The sequence below is a fragment of the Cladophialophora bantiana genome, assembly GCF_000835475.1.
Source record: "Cladophialophora bantiana CBS 173.52 unplaced genomic scaffold supercont1.25, whole genome shotgun sequence".
NCBI classification, from domain to species: domain Eukaryota; kingdom Fungi; phylum Ascomycota; class Eurotiomycetes; order Chaetothyriales; family Herpotrichiellaceae; genus Cladophialophora; species Cladophialophora bantiana.
The window spans coordinates 438,437-457,426 of NW_015971599.1; the positions used below are offsets into that span (position 1 = coordinate 438,437).

Consider the following 18,990-nt stretch of genomic DNA (forward strand, 5'->3'; position numbering starts at 1 on the left):
CTGTTGGAGCAGAGAGCTTTGAAATGTTTACGCACACAAGCAGCAAATGTATAATGTTTCAAGTAAGATGTACTGTTGACTGAGATGCGGTGATTTGGGATCGAAGAAGTGTGGAGAGAGAGAGATAGGAGGGACGAGATTTCAAGCCTCATCCTACCTGGGAGGCGCCTGCAGCATGTGCCATCATCGCCTGATGCAAGGAGCCTTTTGAGGCAACAATCACTGAAGTGTGAGAGAAGGGAGGGAAGGGAAAAGGGAGGTGGCGAGGATGGTGGCTGCTGTTGTTGCTGTCAACGACACAAAGCTCGACCCGCAAGGCTTCCACCCCTGTCTTTAGGGGGGAATTCCGGGCGACCTTCCTCGTTAGGCGTGGGCTTCCCTAGCGTCTTCCCCGCCAAATCATACCGGTTAAGAAATGGCCCCTCAGGCACCGGTGTCCCGCTATTGGCTGAACCTCCGACCGCCCGCAAGCGCAGTGAATACCAAAGAAGATTCAAGAAGTTTTTTGTGCGATTGAACAGACTGCGGCTCTCACTCTCACCGTGCATTTTCCTCCTCGCCAACCTCTCCCCCTACAACAATCACCGACTCCTCAGACTCTACTACCAGCCTAAATCTCGAATTCGTCTCATTCTCGCAGCCTACACCATGGCAGAAGCAAAGAGTGGTAAGCCTTACCACTCTCCCATGCGCATCAACATAGCCTGACCGACCTCTCACTGTGCAGGAAGACCGCGGGTCTACTTTGACATCACAATCGGTGGGAGGAAGCAGGGTCGTATCGTCTTCGAGCTTGTAAGTGGTCCCGCAAATCTGTATGAGAGGACACATGAACTGACACCAATAATAGTACAATGATGGTATGATTCTCGGTCCTCCTCCTCAGATCGCTCTCTTCCGCTAATACCCTCTCTAGTCGTACCGAAAACGGCAGAGAACTTCCGTGCTCTCTGCACCGGTGAGAAAGGCATGGGAAAGCAAGGCAAACCTCTACATTACAAAGGTGCGACAGACTATACTCAATCGGTTCTCTCAAGACTGAGTTTACTGGCTAGGGTCGATCTTTCATAGAGTCATCAAGGCGTTCATGATCCAGGGCGGCGATTTTACGAGGTTCAATGGCACTGGAGGCGAGTCCATCTACGGCGAGAAGTTCGAGGACGAGAATTTCGACCTGAAGCATGACCGCCCTTTCCTTCTGTCCATGGCTAACTCCGGGCCTGGTAAGAGATTCGAGTCCACGCATATGCCTTCTGAGTCCCAAGCTGATGTGTCTAGGTACCAATGGATCGCAATTCTTCATCACGACTGTTCCCACTCCTCACCTCGACGGCAAGCACGTCGTGTTCGGTGAAGTCATCAATGGTAAGAACATTGTGCGCACCATTGAAAATCTTCAGTTGCAGGCGGACAAGCCTGTTGGTGGCGATGTGGTGATAGCCGAATGCGGTCAGCTCGAAGGCGAGGCCTATGCTACAGCCACTCAGAAGGTGACGGATCCGACCGGCGACCCCTATGAGGACTACCCAACCGACCAGGGTGAAGGGTTGACAGGAGAGCAATACTACAAAATTGCACTGGACCTCAAAGAATTTGGCAACAAGGCCTTCAAGGCTGGAGATGTCGAGACAGGTATTGAAAAGTACCAGAAGGCGCTCAGATACCTAAATGAATATCCCGCAGCCAGCGACAGTGACCCCAAGGATCTGCAGAGCAACTTGGACACCCTGCGGTTTACGCTGCTCAGTAACTCTGCGCTTCTCGCCAACAAAGCCAAGCGGTATGAGGAGGCTCAGAAATGGGCCGGTCATGCCATCGACTCTATTCCAAAAGACACCAAGGACACAGACAAGGCCAAAGTGTACTTCCGCCGCGCGCAAGCTCGGGTGGCACTGAAGGACCTGGAGGAAGCGCTCAAGGACTACGAGCACGCCGCGAAGCTGGCCCCGGAGGACGCTGCGATCAAGACCGAGCTGGCCAGGACGAAGAAGACTCTGGCCGACAGCATCAAGAAGGAGAAGGAGAGTTACAAAAAGTTCTTTACTAGCTGAGAGGCGCCGCGGGGCGGTTGTATGACGTCCTTTGGGGCAGTGTGGACAAGATGGGCTCGGAAGTGGATACGACACACACACACACACACACACACACACACACACACAGTTTGGAGCATCACCATCGGCAGGCGTGGCTGTCACGGGTAGAAAGAAACTCGTGGTTGGTACTAGACATTCTCGGCGTCTTTTTCCATTTTTAAAATGGACAAGGGAAAAGCACGAGTGGAAGGCGCGGCGGTTGGGTTAGTTGCTTGGGCATCGATCCGAGTTTGATTGAATATTTCCAAACCCTCGAGCGGACCGTCCACAGACAGAGCTTTCAACGTATTATGAGGCAGCCGAGCAAGAACTCAAATTAGATCCAGACCAACGAACAACGAACGATACACCAAATGACATTCATACCCTCGAATATGACGCACCTAGGTATTTCCAACAGCAGTGGTGTGTGATCTTTTCCTCCTCCGAGAATGTCCTCTCCGAATTGTTACCCCTTTCAACCTAGCCCGACTTTTGATGTGTCCTAATGTCGAATACATGTCTCTCTTTTCGTGCGTTATTCGGGTGTATGGGTCCTCATGGCTGACTCCGCCCCTGTGCGTTGCCTTGCGCCAAATTGCCTGTACTTCTCCCGACTTTGATTTCCTCCCGCCACGTCATCCTCTCCTGCTTGGCCACTCCAGGGCCCTTGTAAACACCCCCGTACAAGCCGGTGGCCCAGCTCTTTCCCGCTATCGCTTTGTCACTGACATTTTTGTCGGGGTTCTTCTTCGCTGCGGCCGTATACCGTCGTCGATACCACTTCCCATACGCCAGCAGGTAGTACAGTCTGAAGCTGAGGAAGGCGAATTTGTCGTGCTCCAGGTCCTCCGGGTACTCTGCGCCCAGATCGACCGCGGCCGCAATCCCGGCCATGATGGCCACTTCGTGTGCGTTGACTAGTGTCCAGCTCGCGGCGTATCGCACTCTCCTTTGGCCTTGGAGGAACATCATCCACGGCACAACGAACAGGTAATGCGTGTACGAGTGACACAGCTGATGCCACCAGTCTTTCCTGATAACCTTGCTCTGGTCAATTTCGTTGTCGCTCCACAGATGACCATCTCGATCTCGATTGAGGAATATCGTCTGGAACACGTGATCTTCAAAAGGCACCTGGTCTGGGAACTGCGACTGGTAGTTTGTGGTGTCAAAACACATTTCCAGCTTGGACTTGTCCTGGTTGTACATCTTGATGTAGTACATTGGGCGGAAATTCGTGGCTGCGAAGTTGCAGCGGGAGGACTGATCTTTACCGCCGAGGGTTCTTACAGCGGGAGGCTCCGAGTAGAAGTTTTGGTAATGCTTTTTCATATAGGCCGAGTCAGTGTGGGTGATGGTAATGTCATCGGAGAATTTCGCTGAGCCGAGGACTTTCCTCTCGCGCCAGGATGAGGTGGACGAGAGAACGCGCTTAGCAGTGTCGGCGAGGCAGCATAGGATGAGCTCGTCGAAATGCTCTTCGAATGTGGGAGCATCTGGGTCGCCGCCACGGGGGTTGTGGTGGTCAGGCGTCGGCGTACGCCTTTTCAAGGACACAACGACGCCGCTGGACCTCGAGCGGTGGAGAACAGCCACGAGTTCGGTGGAAAGGCGGACTGTGACACCTCGCGAAACGAGATCTTTGCGCCAGGCCTCGTAGAACTCGCTGAAGTTCGGAAAGACGACCATTGGAGGATGATTGCTCGCTATGCTGGCCCGGTCATAGGGGTACCACATGCCGTAAGTCGGACTTGTGCACAATCGCTCAAGCATGATTGAGGGGACATTGGGTGTTTCATTGCCGGTTCCCAAGAACAAGGCCACCATTGGCAAAGCAACGGTGTTGGTGAACTCTTCTGAGAAAAACCACAGCTTGAAAAAGACTTTGAGCGGAATCAATGCGAAAAAGATCTCGAACCAACGCATGAACTTGAGGGCGAAATTGAGGCGTTGGACTTCGCTCTGATGGCGGGCCAACAGGTCCGTGGGAAAGACGTTGGTCCAGAAGGTCTTGTCCTTACCGAAGGAGACTTGGAGATTGACGGGGTCCGCGTGGTATCCCTGGCGAGCAAACATGGTCAAGGTGTGGTGGAAAATGTAGCTGCCGCCTTGAACTCCTTGGTTGAACCAGCTGGCGCCATGGCGAGACTTGTCGAGGGGGCAGGAGAAGGCTTGCCCGCCGCAGTAGTCGACGGCATCAATGAGGGTGATGTGGTATTTGTCGGGATGTTGGGAGAGATGGTAGGCGGCGGACATTCTAGCGGAGGGAACCACAGTCAGTGACTGGCCATGAAGATGGGAGTGAGGAGGGACGTGTTACCCAGCTGCACCGGCGCCAACAATAAGAACCTTCTTGCGTCCAGCCTGATGCTGGGAAGGCATCGGTTTCTGAGCCATGGAGGACGTACCAACGGAGCTCTCTCGCTCGACGTCGTGGTGGAAGGGGGAGCTGTCCATCAGCAGAATATGCAAGGAAAGAGGGAGACCAGCAGATCAATGGGCAGAGCGCAGTTTCGGGGTCATGTGTGAATGTGGCAGACTGATGGACGATGAAGGGTACTTGGGGGTGCCTGAGGGTAGCTGAGGGTGTCCGGGGGTACCTGAGAGTACCTAAGGGTCCCCAAAGGGGTCCCTAAGTATTGGTGAATGATCCGCACATTTCAGACTGCGACGTCATGACTTCCAGGAACCAGCAACAGATTCATCTCTCACATCTTCCATCAATGACATGCGTGTCCATCTGCACCTCATCTCGGATCCCCTGCCTTCGCCAATCTCTCTGCCCCGACTTGCTTTTTCTGTATCATTGGACAGCCTGATGGAATGCGGCCGAGTGTTCATGTTCTCCATTGCTGGCTTAATATGACACCGTCAACTTTGATGGTGCTGCCATCCCTGCGTTGAATTGCTCTCTCGAACCATTGCTGACCTCGATTCTCTCCTTTCTGAGTTGAAGTCAGGGTACTCGGTACACTTTTGACGAGTCTGTGTCCCTGTGTCAAACGATCCTCAATCTTCGACCATTGAAGAAACTATGCCGAAATTCTGCCTCCCGCCTCGTCCCTACTCGAGAGACCGCAAGATTCTCCTCCTGTCCTCAACCTAGCGAAATGAGACACCGGCACTGACGGTATAGCACAGTCAGCAGCTAGAGCCCAAAGCTTAGTCGGCATGTGGGCAAGATCCATGCGAAGGAACCACAATTCATTTCTCCATGGTGAAAGACATCACCGTCATCAGCGGTTTGGTTGTGCCTCCACTACAACCCATCAATCCATCTTCCACCGATTTCTTTCCATGATGCGACACCAGGAGTAACCTCTGGAACAAATCGTCTCCAGGCTCGAATGGTTTCTCAGCAAAAGTTCCGGTGAATTCCTTGAGCGACACCAAGGTTCTCGCTATTGACACCCCGGGTCCACAGTTGGTCAAAGCAGCCCATTTCTCTGGGGTATCAGTGAGCCACAATCGTCCCTGTGAGCTGAAGGGCAGTGCGTAAACAAATAGCTGATGACAACACCAGCCAACTCTCCATGCACTGTATGTGCCATCGAGTAGATACGACATTAGGATAGCCCGACGGACGCTCTCGCCCAGAATCCAGCTCTGCCATGGGTCCAAGTTATGGGGCATTCTGCCCGTCGCCGATGTCCAGAGTATAGTAGTCCATCTGGCCAATAGTTCGAACCCCAGGTTGACTGGCCAGGTAGACTTCTGGTTAAAGGCGTGTTGAATCAGGAGCAGGATCAGAGCTTGTGTGGCAGCCACTAACTCTATCAGAGGGACAGTTTGTGCGTCCAGGGTGATGAGCTCAGAGAAATGACTGCTGTCAAACCTGACGTCCTCAAGCACCCAGGCCAGATACCGCTGAGAGGTTGTCCCATGCAGCTGAGGATGAACAAAAGGCGTCGCCCGTCCTTTTCGCACCAGGTCCGGAATCCGAAGCATCTCGCCAATGATGTAGTGCGTGGCTTCGGGATCCGCCGTCAGAGGCACGGCTGTCAGCGCAAGCACCAGCGTTCGGTGGGCCAAGCAGGCGTGGATCTTGTCGCTCATGTGCAAGGAGGAGATGTACTGCAGGAAGTCGGGCTCGGCTGCGTCGGCGCTTGCGTCGCCACTATGGCCCGTGTCCGACTTGGCTGTGAGAGCGCGGCTTTTCCTGCATCTGCGGCGTTGTGTCCCGGGAGATGAAGATGCACCCGATGAATTCTGTGTCAAGAGCGGCTCCAGATCGTACACGCAGTCGAGATTCATCTTCCGACAGCGCTGGCACTTTGGAAGCCCAATCACGCACCGCCGCTTGCTCCTCGTGCAATTGCGACACGCTTTTCTTAGAGGCGATGTCGATGGAAATGACGATATCGGTGGGTCCGTCATTGCCACCCCACGCCGCGACCTTCGACTCGGGGCCGAATGAGTAAGGAATAGCAGATACGTTCGGCAGTCAGTCACAAGGTCCCTGGGATCTGCGGATGGACACGAGAGAGTGAGGTATGACAAGTTGTTTCTCGTCGTGGCGATCGAAGAAGCATAGCTCCCACCATGGGAACTGCAATATTCTGAGGACGGGACAAGCCGGACATTTATGCCTGGGTCTTGACTCGTTGTGTATCTTTGCCGTGATGGGTTTAGATCCCACCTTTTGGAGTCTGGACGCCTCATTCGCTATTAGCCTAGGGGCCTCGCGAGCCCTTTCGCATCCCCCGTCCCTACGTCGATAACTATCAGCCAACAATGCGTCACACATATAAAATGGATATTCATGCCTGCGTTGACACTGCAACTATGGTATGTATGTGGTGTATAGATATATGGAGTACCAGATATTCAGCCATTCATCCATTCATCCATTCACAGTACAGGGTATACCAAGTCGATGCATATCGGTGCGAGTCGACCACGTGCCTACAGAGGGGACCTTCATGGAGGAATAAGAAATGTGCTACCGGTTCCATTCAGAAGGACACGAATACTGTCTTCGTCAAACAGCCTCTCCTACTCTCACTCGCCTCTCACCTGGCCGTAACGCTTCCTAACCATTCATTCGCCTTCTAGTCTTTCAGAAGATGGCGCTGAGCGCCTTCCTCCACCACGGCCAAGTCGCGACTCTGGCCCTGAAGGCATTGATGGTCTCCCAGTCGTGCTCGCGACGGCCTGTGTCGAGATCGATCTGGTCGAGGCGGAGGAATCCGTGGCGTTTCCACAGGTAGCCGCAGGCCCAGAAGAAGAGCACCACGGGGAGGGCCAGGTAGGCCTTGAAGAAGTCTTCGGCGCTGGCCAGGTCGCTGGTGAAGGGCGGGGCGATGGCGACGAAGAACTGTGCCGCCAGCGCGATGCACACGAGGAACAGGCCCAGCCACGATCCCCACACGCCGCCGATCGCCTTGAATGGGATATCGTCCAGGCTGCGCCCCTGGTGGGTCCAAGCTGCTCGGAACCGGATGTGCGCCTGCATCTTGTCAGTAAAAGGGCAACTTCTGAGTATACGAAATGGCGGCCATTGCAAGGGACTTACCACGCAGATAGAGCCCCAGGTGAAGAGGGCGGCGAGACCAGACAGCGCGAGCAGCCAGTCGAAGACGACGCCGCCGGATGACGCCAGGACAACATAAGCCAACGCACCAAAGGCCAGGTTGAGTACCACAGAGGGCAGCGGTCGGCCGGACCTGTCGATGTAGGAGAAAATCCGGGGCGCATACCCCTGCTGAGCGAGGGCGGTCAAGGTTCGCGAGCCGCCGTAGACGCTGGAAACACCAATCGACACGACCGAGACAAGAATGACCACGTTCATAAAACTGTCGTAGCCGATCAGGCCGGCATCAAGGGGTGCCAGCACGAAAGGCGACGTGCCGTCTGCGTACGGGTTGGCGGCGTTGAGGAGACGGTCGTCAGTAGAGCTAACCAAAAGGCCAACGAAAGTGAGCCCGAGGATGTAGAATCTGTAACCCATTAGCTGCACAGTCACTTGGAGGGGAAACGTGGTATCCTCTCACAGGGTAATACGCCAGAAGACCTGTTTGATGGCGCTCGGAAGGGACTTGCCAGGGTTGTTGGATTCGGCGGCAGCGAGTCCCACGAGTTCGGTGCCAGCAAATGCAAACGCCGCCGTGACAAACACGGAGCAGAAGCCACGGAAGCCGTTCTGAAAGGCACCAGGGTTATACCACAGCCGGGCGCCCCAGTACTCGTCGTAGATACCACTCGAGGGTCCACCGCCGCAAACGAGAACGACGGCAACGACCATGAAGATGACGGTCGCGAGGAGTTTGAACAGGGAGGCCCAAAATTCCTCCTCGGCGTAGCCCAGGGTCCCAAAGACATTGATAAAGATTATGAAGACCCAAAAGATGGTGATCCAGACCGCAACGCTTATGTCTTTGTTCCAATATTGCACGGTGAAGGAGCAGACGGTCAATTCAAGCGGTAGGACGATGATCCATTGGAAGACCTGCTCTCTGTGAGTGGACAAACTTGGTCAATACTCGGCATGAAGACCTACGTAGTTCCAACCCATCGCGAAACCCCATGAAGGATCAATCTATCGTGCCGTTAGCACCGTGGACCTGTTCTTGTACTGGCAGGCTCGCAACCTACAAAGCGAACCGAATATGTGTAGAAACCTCCGCTGATGGGGTACATGACGGCCAATTCTCCGAGCGCATAGACGACGTTGAAGATCATAACTCCGGTGATGAGGAAGCAAATGAGAAGAGAGGCCGGGCCGCCTCGAGTCAAAGCTCCTCCAGAGCCAACGAAGAAACCAGCGCCGATTGAGCCCCCAATAGCAATCATGTTCAGGTGGCGGGACTTCATGGACCGATCAAGCTCCTCCACGCCCGTCCCCCAGTCGCCTGTGGAATTGTCAATGCATGTTGATGCGACAATAGAGAAGCCTTACGTCTTCGGAAACTGTTGAGGCTGAGGCCATTGCGGGTGAGAAAGTCCTTCTCGCGAAAGTCCTCGGGGACGTAGCCATCTCCTGGACTGTGCCTGGTGATGGGCACGGCTTTCTCAGAGTCGGTCGGCGACTCCTGTGCTATGGTGTATTCCTTCGGCGCGTCGAGACTCATTTTCCCGATTGAGTATCAGTAGAAGGGAAGATAAGAAGGATCCCTGGGGGGGTTCAAGAGCTGCTCGAGAGACAATGGACAACGCTCTGAGCAACGCACAGACTATGCAAGAGAGGGGAGATGAAGGAGGCAGGAGTAGATCCCGTCCGCACCTTTAATACCACCATCTCCCAGCGGTTAATGGAGGGTACAACAGGGTCAAGAAGCTCAATCTGCTATCTCTCGGCCATCCGCGTCTCCTATGTCAGCGCTCTTGCAAGCCTTCCAAGGTGGAGAGCTTTCTTCGGCGTGGCGGCTTGGCCCAGTCAACGAGGTCACGTCACTTAACTGATAGTGGAAGGCACCGAGCAGATGCGGAGGCCAAGAGGTTACGACCAAGAGATAATACGACTCGGCGGAGGCGATACCACGGTTCGAGAAGCCCATTGCAGCCGAGCGGGAGCGGAGACTGGCAGAAGATCCACGAAGACAAGAAGTTTCCTGCGCCCATAGAGGCGAATCCCCAGCGCGCGCCGAGGCTTGTCGTCTGGGCGGAAGCATGGCCAAGACGGCGGTGGAATCCCACTGGAGCCACTGACGAGATTCTCCAATGGCTGAGGGTGTGAAGCCGGAAGAGAGGTGTTGGCTGTTGTCATTGTTTTGTAAACCGTGAACCTTATTGGCAACTAGGCGATTCAAGTATATGTATGCGGGGGGTCGAAAGCTGTCGATAAGGTCTCACGCGACAAAGGTCTGAATGTTATTCATTGGGGAGAAGGAGGAGATCTACGAAGGTATCTTTGTGGCAGTGGCATTTGCGGGTGGAGGAAATGCGATCGGCTAACCTACCCTTCAGAGTGGAGGCTAAGCCGACAGTTCTCAAACCGCAGAGGCAATTTCCCGCCCTGGAAACTGTGCAAGGGATTATACAAGCTTGAAACCAAATCGATCAATAGGCGATACACGGGATCCACGGAACACTTGGTACAGCATCTTGGTCAATGAACAAGGCTCCTCCCGTGTTTCTCTTATCTGAACACTGTACGCAACCCCGATTGGGCCCCTTCTCCCCCAGCCTCGCGGCATCAACCCACTGCACCCACTGCAACTTAAAGCCATGAACCTGTAAGGTGACATGAAATTACAATGGACAATTGAGAGAGCATACTTGACTATTATTAGTTACCTGAGAGGACATTCAAAAGCATCGAATCCAAAATCCAGCTCACGACTAGATACCAATCGTCACTTTTTTTTTTGTTGTTGTTGTTGTTGTTGTTGTGGTGGTGGTGGTGGTGGTGGTGGTGGTGTTGTCAATTTTCTCGGTCGATATTAGTTGTTTTCAATTGTTGCCCATGCGCCATTCTTCTCTTTCCCCCTGTCATCATCGCCCTGCCAGACCACGATCAAGCCACATGAATTTCCCAGTGCATAGGAATACGGAACACACCATCCTGCTTCTGCCCTTCTGCTTGGCCCAGCGTCAGCCCGTCGACTTTCCACTTGGCGGCATTCCACTCGAGATCCTTGAGCTTCAAATCTTCGCCGTAATGGGCACTGATCTTCTGCGTCAAGGTTTCGTACTCCCTGAGCGACTTAGAGAAGCCACCGGCCCGCTGAAGCGCGAGTTTGAGCAGTCTGAGATGTCTGCGGACGATCTCAAGCTCCTCCTCTCGGTTTTGGAAAGAGCGCACATGTTTGTGGTCCCCACTGACTTTGGGTTGAGAGCTCACGCCATTGGCACCGTTGGTTGTAGCAGCTTTCTTCAAGCTGATGCCGAAGTCCAACTCATAGTCATCATCATCGCCGGTGTCAGCCGCATCGGCATCCACCAATTGCTTGAGTGCCGTGAGATGGACGTCCGCCGCCTTTCTCAGGTAAAGGAGAGCGCTCTGCTCCGACACCTTCTTGGTGGCAGGCTCCTGTTTGGCGGCCTCGGCCAGCAAATGGTTTGCATATCCGGTGTAGAGCTCTGCCAGCAGATTCCAGCACGAGTACAAACGCGGATTCCTCGATCCATGGACGCGTTTGATGTTGTACACAATGTCTTCGCACAGGCGCAACGCAGGCTTGTAATTGCCGGCACTGAACTCCGCTTGAACAAGGCGGAAACCAAGGTCAAGGATAGTATCCTGAGGCCAGGAGCTTTGGCCCTCGCGAGACGTCCACAGAGTATTGAGAAGCCAAGAAAGACGGGCATAGTCCTTGTGTTCGCCAATCAAGCTAATGAGTTCGTTGAGTTCAGATAGCTGGGCTCGGGCAATGTTGATGTTATTGTTCTTGCAAATATCAAAAACTTCAGCCAAGATCTGCTGAGAGAGTGCGAGCATCTCGCTTTGAACCTTCGGACTGCTGCTCTTGTAGGCAAATTCACCTCTTCCAGCAGTCATGAGGCATAGCTGGAACCCAAGACGGATTTCGGTCGGGTCATCAAGACCTTCGTGCGCCATGAGGAACTTGAACGTGCAAGTTGCAAGATCAAGGGCTTCCTGATCCTTGTTCTGCTTCAACAATAGGCGAAGCTGGTCAACAGCGGCGTAGCTAGCTGCAACGACAAAACTCTTGAAGTGGACGTTTGGATGCTCCGCAGCATACTTGGTGATAACATTGACAAATGCTTGCAGGGCAGCTCGCGAAACGGCTTTGGACACTGAGACTTCCGAAGCAGCGAAGAAATCAATCAGCTGCGTTTCAATGATGGTGAAGTCCTCAAAGCGGTTGTTTCGGACGAGAATATGGCGGAGACGAGCCGCATGGACGAAGACCGCTTGCAGCTTGGCTTTGGCCTTGATGGACCTGACGAAGCGTTCGTAGAACAAGTGTTCCTGTTGAGATTCGGTCAGTATACGAATAATGAATCAGAAGGGAGTAGGTGCCAATGTCTTGATTTAAGAAAGAGACGACTTCGAGGAGACGAGTTCAGATCTGGAGTATCACTTACGGCTACCAACTCGGCAATATTGTGTGCAATGCTTAGAGTATGGTCGCTGCGGACATGATATTCAAAGGCAGCAATAAAAGCGAAGCAAGCTCGCCCGATCGTCGTGCCGTGGAACGCGGAAGTCTTGGGCGCAGACTGGTAGATAGCCTGGAGTTTGAGATCTCTGACGATCTCCAAGGCGTAGCGGCGGAGGTCGTAGCTGATGAAGATCGAGGCGAGGAAATCAGCCACGTAGACCAGTTCTTCCGTTGTGTGAACGTTCAGGACGATATCCAGGATCAAAGACCTGAGTTCTTTGATGATAAGGTCTGTCTTTTGCTGCTTGTGGTAAATGGCGATCAGCTGCTGGAGTTGCTTGAGCGTCTTCGTCTGCGTGTACTCATGCGCGGTGCGGCTCGATATGTACTTCTCGAACAGGAGAGACTCGGCCTTTTCGACAGTCTCTTTGCTCAATGTTGTGGACTTGGTTGATGTAATCTGCTTGATATAAAGCTCCTTGATCATGCTCTTGGACCGCTCGATCGTCTGGACCGACACCACTTCAGAATGCTGCGACACGGTCTCGAAATAGCGGATGGATTCGAACCTGTAAAGTAATCTTAGTGTCTATTAATGAAGGGAAGGGAATTATAATAGCTCTTTCGAGAACAGATGCCGTGAAGAAAAGTGACTTACCAATACTCTTGGCTCTTGGAGCATGCCTCAGCCAATGCGCTTGTTGTAATGATCGAGATCACAGACTTTTCTCCGTAATATTTGAAGCAAGCTTCACGGATCTCCCGCAAGATCTTCACGTGTTGGTCGACATCCAGCTTTGTCTCTTCCATCGAGGTGTAGTACTTCTCCAACAGGCGCCGGACGACTGCAGCATCGGTGAATTGTTCATACTGAGTGCCAAACTTGATGAATGTGGCCGCAATTGACTTGAAATGAATTAAGGCTTCTGTAAATCGCCGACTCTCATAGTAATGCTCGGCAACAATGATGAGAGCGCGGAGTGCATCTCTCTGACTGATCAACTCGCCTTTGTTGACCGCATTGACGATTTCAAGGTAGTATTCCACCCAGTACCTATGGACAAGATGGTGAGTCCGGCAAGTGTCTGCGAGATTGTAGAGGAGAGTTATTGTCTCCTTGTCACTCTTGCCGTAGAAGTTGCGGTAGTCGATCAACAACTCTTGATAAAAGCCAATGATGCGGTCGTGGAACCCATGGCGCTTCAGGAACGCCACATACATATCCGAGTGTTTGGCAACGGCAGGATTGTCAATACTGTGTGTCTTGTGATGGGCACGATAGAGCCTCAGGTAAATTTGCTCGCTCTGGTCCAGAACCTGGTGTTGTTCGTAGCATTCAGCTAAGCGCACGGCAAGCATAACACTCTCTGTGGAAAATTTGGCAGGGAGAGTAATGCTCTCGAGAGCGTCGTTGAACAATGCCGCCCAGCCCTTCTTCATTGTGCTTTCGAGGACCGTTATGGCTTGTGAGTACCGGCTTTGTTCAATGTAAATAGCTGTCAGTGACTTGGCAAGTTCGAAGGTGGAATGGGTAGCCTCGGCAGAGGTGGTGATGGTATGCTCGAATACCTTGAAGCTCGTAGTCAGCTCTAGGACTTTCAGGATGACAACAAAACTTAAAACAAGCGTAGGGAGTTCAATTAGACGCGTGGGAGATGACATACCTCGCGTATTGTGACTTCGGTGGATTCGCTGACTGTGGTGGTTGAACATTTAATAATTTCCATGGAAGTGGCAGTGATTTGCTCTTCAATCTCCGTAATGAAGGTGCTTTCGCTGACGTTTCTGTAGTAGGAGAAGCATTTCTGATAGACGGATAGAGCCACTGTGTTGAGCTTGACGGCCTTCATGATGACAGCGATCTCTTTCAGGAGTCGAACAATGGACTCGTACATCGAGAATTCGCTGTGTTCAAACTCCTTCCAGGCGAACAGAAGGACAGAAGACGCCTCGTCAACGCGTTTCCGGGAGTGCAAGAAACGAGCATAGGCCAGCATCAATTCTAGCTTCTTCTGGTGCCACTCCAAGGTCCTAACACTGGCGCAGTGCTCGGTCAGTTTCCACCACAGTTCAATGTAGAGTTCTTCAGCCTTCTCATAGTCCTCGCGCTGGATCAACTCAGTTGCGCGCGCAAAGATGCCTTCGACTAACGACAAGGTGAGAGATTCTGCAGTTTCCTCTTGATAACCAGCGAAAAGCTGTAAATATCAGTTAGCTCGTGGCCAAGTTGACATCGTATATGACGGAGTTAAATCGTCGCGTGGGATTAGCACTCGAAAGACTTGACTTACTGATCCCTCAAAGGTATCAATGAGCTCCTTTTCCTTGCGCTTAAGGAGGGTGACATCCAAGCTGCGGGACACCTTTTCGCCATTTTCTTGGATGCCCTGATCGTCGATGACGGTCGAACCAGATTTCTGCTTGAATTCTTCAGTCTTTTCAGTTTCGCCGATGAAGACATAAAGCTCGCTCAACAGTCTGTAACATGCAGATACCTCCCTCGAGCTCGCGCCGTAACGGTATGTGTAGGCGGAGACGAGGATTCGCAGTGTTTCTTCACGATAAGTTGTTATCTGACTCCTGGTTTTTGTCACCAAGCCTTCTGTCACCCGTAGCAAGCAGAGACAGAGTTGGACAACGAGATCATGATGCGAGCCCAATATCTTTGTAGCAGCCCTGATTGATGTCATGTACCAGGACGCTGCATCGTGGAGTCGTAACAGAGTGGTCTCATATATCTTTGCGATGACAATAGCTGCCTGTAACACGCAGGTGTGGTCTTGACCGAATAGGTTCATGCGAACACGATAGGCGAGAGCGTGGAGCTCTGTCGCTTCACTGGGTGATGTCTGTGCGCGCCAGCAGGCTTCCTCAAGGAGGGCTAAGGTCACAGTTGAAGGAAAGATGTTAGCAAATTCTTTGGGGATATCGAGATCTCCGCCACGCTTAAGAAGTGACGACTGCTTGAAGTGAACAATCCAGTATCTAACGGTATACTCTAGCAGCTGGCGGGAGTGAGAGGGACGGTGGATCCGGCTGAAATCCAAATAATCCAGCGTCGGTTCCTGGTCTTCTCTGAGGGAAGTCTTTGCGTGGATCAGAATGCGAGTCAGCATATCCCTATGCCGATCTTGGATCAGCGAGTAGTCCTTCGACTTTTCGGCAACTGCAATCAAGGCTGTTTTGATCGCCGCATGTCTGATTGCTAACATACCTTCCCCTCTGATGGTGAAGGGGGCGACGGATGCGATCAGATCACGAAGGTCGACGCTCTTTTCGTCCATCTCGAAACGGCTTGGTTGGGCTTGGAGTAAGAGCTCGAGTTCTGAGAGTAATAATGGCCTCTCCGCAGCCAGAGTAATGGAAAGGAAGCTTTTCGCTTGTGCGTCGATGCGAAGAACCGAAATCAGTCTTTCGGCTATGTCCGGCACAGTCTTTGGGCTGGCAACGAGAGTTTGCAGCGCTTCGTCGAACGTAGAGTGGATTTTTTGGTGTCCGATGTATTGCGTAGCAAGCCAGGCCCAGAGAATTGAGCCATCAGCGGCGGCTGCCAATTTGTCGATGGCGGATTCCTGGGCACCGTCTTCAATTGCGGCGAACGACTTGTTGTCACCGAGCTCCCGGCGCAGAATGGTTCGGATGTCATCAAGCATGGTCTCTGTCGAAAGTTTGACGTATTCCGACTTCGTGTGAGATGTTTCAAGCGGCTGGGAGAAGCGAATCAATCGCAGACCAGGTATTTTAACAGCCAAGTCATGGAGCCTGTTGGCTACAGCATGAGCATGGTGTCTCTGCCCTGTAATTTCGTCAAGACCGTCGACAACGAGTACAAGTGTGTTTGTCTCATCATAGTCAATGGTTGACAGCACCTTTTCAAGGACGGACCACAGGATCTCTTCATTTTTGTGGGGTGCGTTTGAATCCTTGAACTCATGGTACGCTTCGCTCAAAGCCTTGTACAGGTGGATGTCTCCAATGCGTTGAGACAGAATCTGCCACAAGAGAGTTTTGAGCAGCGCAAAGGAATTGGCCTGAGCAGGGATGTTGCTGTTGAAGAAAAAGCTCAGAGGGAACACGAGCTTGCGGCCAATAGGTCGTTGAAGCCGATCAACGGTCCAGTTTGCCAACGTCGTCTTGCCCGTGCCCGTCTTGCCCTCGACAATAAGTGAGCTTTCCCCGCTTCGCATGAAGTTTGTCAGGTGGGACTGAAACCATGTGCAGGTAAACTGCTCTGGGCGGCTGGCGATATTGATGTTGTTGCTAGCTAAGAAGGCCAGAACAGTGTCTTGGGGAGCCAGCCACGCCTGCAGGGCTTCAAGGATATGAGCCTCTTTCAAGCCGCTAGCCGTCAAGCTGAAATTCCACATATCCTGAGAACACTGAGTGACTCGAGAGCGGAAACTCTCGATAGATGTGCTGAAGGTGGAAAATATGTCGAGGTTGGTCGAGGAGTTGTTCCCATGGACAATCTGCCAGAATGTGATGGCCACCCCGGTCACGATGGATAAGAGTTCGGAAAAGGCCTTGGAAAGATTATCTGAAATGAGTCTGGAAGAGGTGATGATGTCGACCCGTTTCAAAAGTGGCGACAATTCGAGGCCGAACTGGTAAAAGAGGTTGAAGACCGTCTCCAATGCGGGAGCATTATCGCTTCCAAGCTAAGAAAGGGTTAGCTGGTTCGTACTCCGATCTGTAGGGGTGATGCAATCACAGTGATAGAAAAGGATTTGTGCTTCTGCAAAGGTGTCAAGGGCTTGCATCGAAAGCGACAGAGAAAGAAGATAACGAGGGTTGAAAAGGAAGCAATAACCCGAGCGAATTGTGAATGCGGAGGTCGCAAAGGTTGGAAACGACGTACCTCTAGCAGCAGAAGACACTGCCCAAATACTAGATTTGTAGCTGCATTGATGTCGGACTCAAAGGTCGAAATCGCAATGTTGAACCGGTGGACCTGTTCCGCGAAGTGTTGTGCGGCAATTAGCACACGGTCCCAAGAGCCACCTTTGTGTGGGAGTCGGATGAGCCTTTCATCCCGAATCCATTCGAGGAGTCCGGTGATGGAAGTGTCAAATGCATAACCGCTGAAATTAGAGCCAAGAACGCGGTAAGCGTGGTTGCGAGAAGTCGCCAACTGTTCTTTTACTTGCTCCAGGCCGCCGAACGAGGACGTGCGGTCTGTGCTAGCGCGTGGTCGCTGCATGAACACTGAGGGCATTGGTTTAGCTGACCGGACTGTGACATCCGGAATATCTGGGGGGGCGAGAGCTGAGTACGTGCCCCCGTTGACGCCATTTGAGATAGAAGAGGTTGATGTGTACTGGAAGCCATTTGTCGACGAGCTGCTGACCCGCCGAAAAGAAGAGGAAGTCATACTAGATTGTTTCTCGATTTTCTCGGCCTTGACAGCCGAAGAGTCTTGTCCTGCAAAGAGAGTCGTGGTTAGCAATCACCTTTGCGGCTGGGGAAGGGAACTTTATACCAAACGGTTGCCGCAACAGACCGAGCATGATGACAGTCCACCTGGGAAAGTCAAAAAGTCTCAAACGGCTGCCAGTTTCTCAATGATGAAAACTCAGAGGCGGGGAACCCGGGCCATTTGTGCACTGAGCTATATACTCGAGCATGAGGCAGTTCCACACTCGACCCTGGGAAGTTCCCTCTTCTTTAGGTATGTCAGTGGATGCAACATACGTATGTCCTCAGCTCTTCCCGCTAGGATGTGTTTTGTCAAGACCCAGTCACCAGAGACGGCGGGGGATGTCGGGTCTACTGCTAGGAGCAAAGTATCCATTCCATCCATGAGATCGTCCTCAGCTCCCCCTCGACGGCCGAATCATTGGCTACCACACCTGGGAAACGCGAAAAGCTATCGGCGATGGCTTTGGTCCCTCAAGCACCTTTCTGGGAAGACGGAATTGCTAACAACCAGCGTTGAATGCGCAACAACCGACCACAACGTTTAAGCCACTCTCAATCCTTGCTGATATGCAAGCCACCTACCGCTTTGGACAGTCCAGCCAAGCGTAGCCCAGAGGTTGAAGCATCAGCATCCTCGATGTAGCTCTTGGATGAGTATCCTCTCAGGGACCCGAGAGGGGATACGTAAAAGAAGCAGGAAGGATCCTCCTAGCTGCATGCTAGAGTTAGACATATTCGCTTAGCGGAAGACACCTACCGAACTGTTTCGATGTCAAGTTGTCTCCGCAATAAGGTAGGATCCTTGTGCCTTCGCTCGAATTGGCAGGGAATAGAAAAGTGTGTCTTGCATTTATCATAGCAGATTCAGTCATTGTACTCAGCTAGACAGCCGCGGTCTTACGAGACCACGTCCGTGATCACACTTGTTGCTTCGACATCTGAATACCCAGTAGGAATGCGGGTTTGACATGGCTTGCATGACCTATTCGCTGATGGCTTGGGTTGAGTCTAGATTGCGCCATCGCTAACCGTCGAGGAGCTGGAAATGGCTGGGCATTACATGCTGCTGCGCTTCTGCACAATTTTAGTCAAAGTGGACTTGGTACGTACATTTCCCCTCGCCTGAACGAGACTTGAGATGTCACCAAATCGGTGGGCTGCTGCATGTGTTGTCCAACGAGGTGCGGACTGAAGCTTTAGCTAAACCACTTCGTTTCGAGGACCATCGTCAGATGAGCGAGAGAAGATCTTTTCGGCTGCAGCTCTTTGTCATCTGCAGATTCTGGCGATGTCTCGCAAATCGATGTGGACTGCCTGAAGCGCAGCATCCCACAGAGGGAGAGAGGAGTTGAGAGTGAGTTTTGCGCTGAGCGGATAACCCACTAGTCGGAGGGTGGCCCCGGGTGGTTAGGTCACTAGGCTAGGCTCTCGTATAGGCTAGACACTCGCCCGCTAGAAGTGCCGAGCGCCGGATCCGGGCGGAGTGACAG

The 18,990-nt window shown here is 52.5% G+C and overlaps 5 protein-coding genes across 5 annotated transcripts; 1 reads left to right on the top strand and 4 right to left on the bottom strand.

The window, feature by feature from the left end:
- Positions 1-648: 648 nt before the first annotated feature.
- Z519_12087 (uncharacterized protein) lies at positions 649-2,051 on the top strand (the record flags this gene model as incomplete). Its single annotated transcript, XM_016769795.1, has 6 exons — positions 649-667; positions 728-795; positions 851-860; positions 917-1,003; positions 1,056-1,223; positions 1,279-2,051. The coding sequence occupies 6 exons, from the start codon at positions 649-651 to the stop codon at positions 2,049-2,051; spliced, it is 1,125 nt and encodes a 374-aa protein (XP_016614120.1).
- Positions 2,052-2,630: 579 nt separating this feature from the next.
- Positions 2,631-4,472, bottom strand: Z519_12088 (uncharacterized protein; the record flags this gene model as incomplete). The annotated part of the gene is made up of 2 exons (XM_016769796.1): positions 2,631-4,332; positions 4,396-4,472. 2 exons carry the CDS (start codon positions 4,470-4,472, stop codon positions 2,631-2,633), a joined length of 1,779 nt encoding a protein of 592 aa, XP_016614121.1.
- An 807-nt stretch (positions 4,473-5,279) lies between these two features.
- Positions 5,280-6,452, bottom strand: Z519_12089 (uncharacterized protein; the record flags this gene model as incomplete). Its single annotated transcript, XM_016769797.1, has 1 exon — positions 5,280-6,452. The coding sequence occupies one exon, from the start codon at positions 6,450-6,452 to the stop codon at positions 5,280-5,282; it is 1,173 nt and encodes a 390-aa protein (XP_016614122.1).
- Positions 6,453-7,134: 682 nt separating this feature from the next.
- Z519_12090 (uncharacterized protein) lies at positions 7,135-9,145 on the bottom strand (the record flags this gene model as incomplete). The annotated part of the gene is made up of 6 exons (XM_016769798.1): positions 7,135-7,524; positions 7,591-8,014; positions 8,069-8,523; positions 8,575-8,613; positions 8,670-8,926; positions 8,974-9,145. The coding sequence occupies 6 exons, from the start codon at positions 9,143-9,145 to the stop codon at positions 7,135-7,137; spliced, it is 1,737 nt and encodes a 578-aa protein (XP_016614123.1).
- A 1,385-nt stretch (positions 9,146-10,530) lies between these two features.
- Z519_12091 (uncharacterized protein) lies at positions 10,531-17,589 on the bottom strand (the record flags this gene model as incomplete). Its single annotated transcript, XM_016769799.1, has 7 exons — positions 10,531-11,949; positions 12,066-12,651; positions 12,741-13,651; positions 13,747-14,280; positions 14,374-16,740; positions 16,941-17,503; positions 17,562-17,589. 7 exons carry the CDS (start codon positions 17,587-17,589, stop codon positions 10,531-10,533), a joined length of 6,408 nt encoding a protein of 2,135 aa, XP_016614124.1.
- Between the last annotated feature and the right edge of the window lie 1,401 nt (positions 17,590-18,990).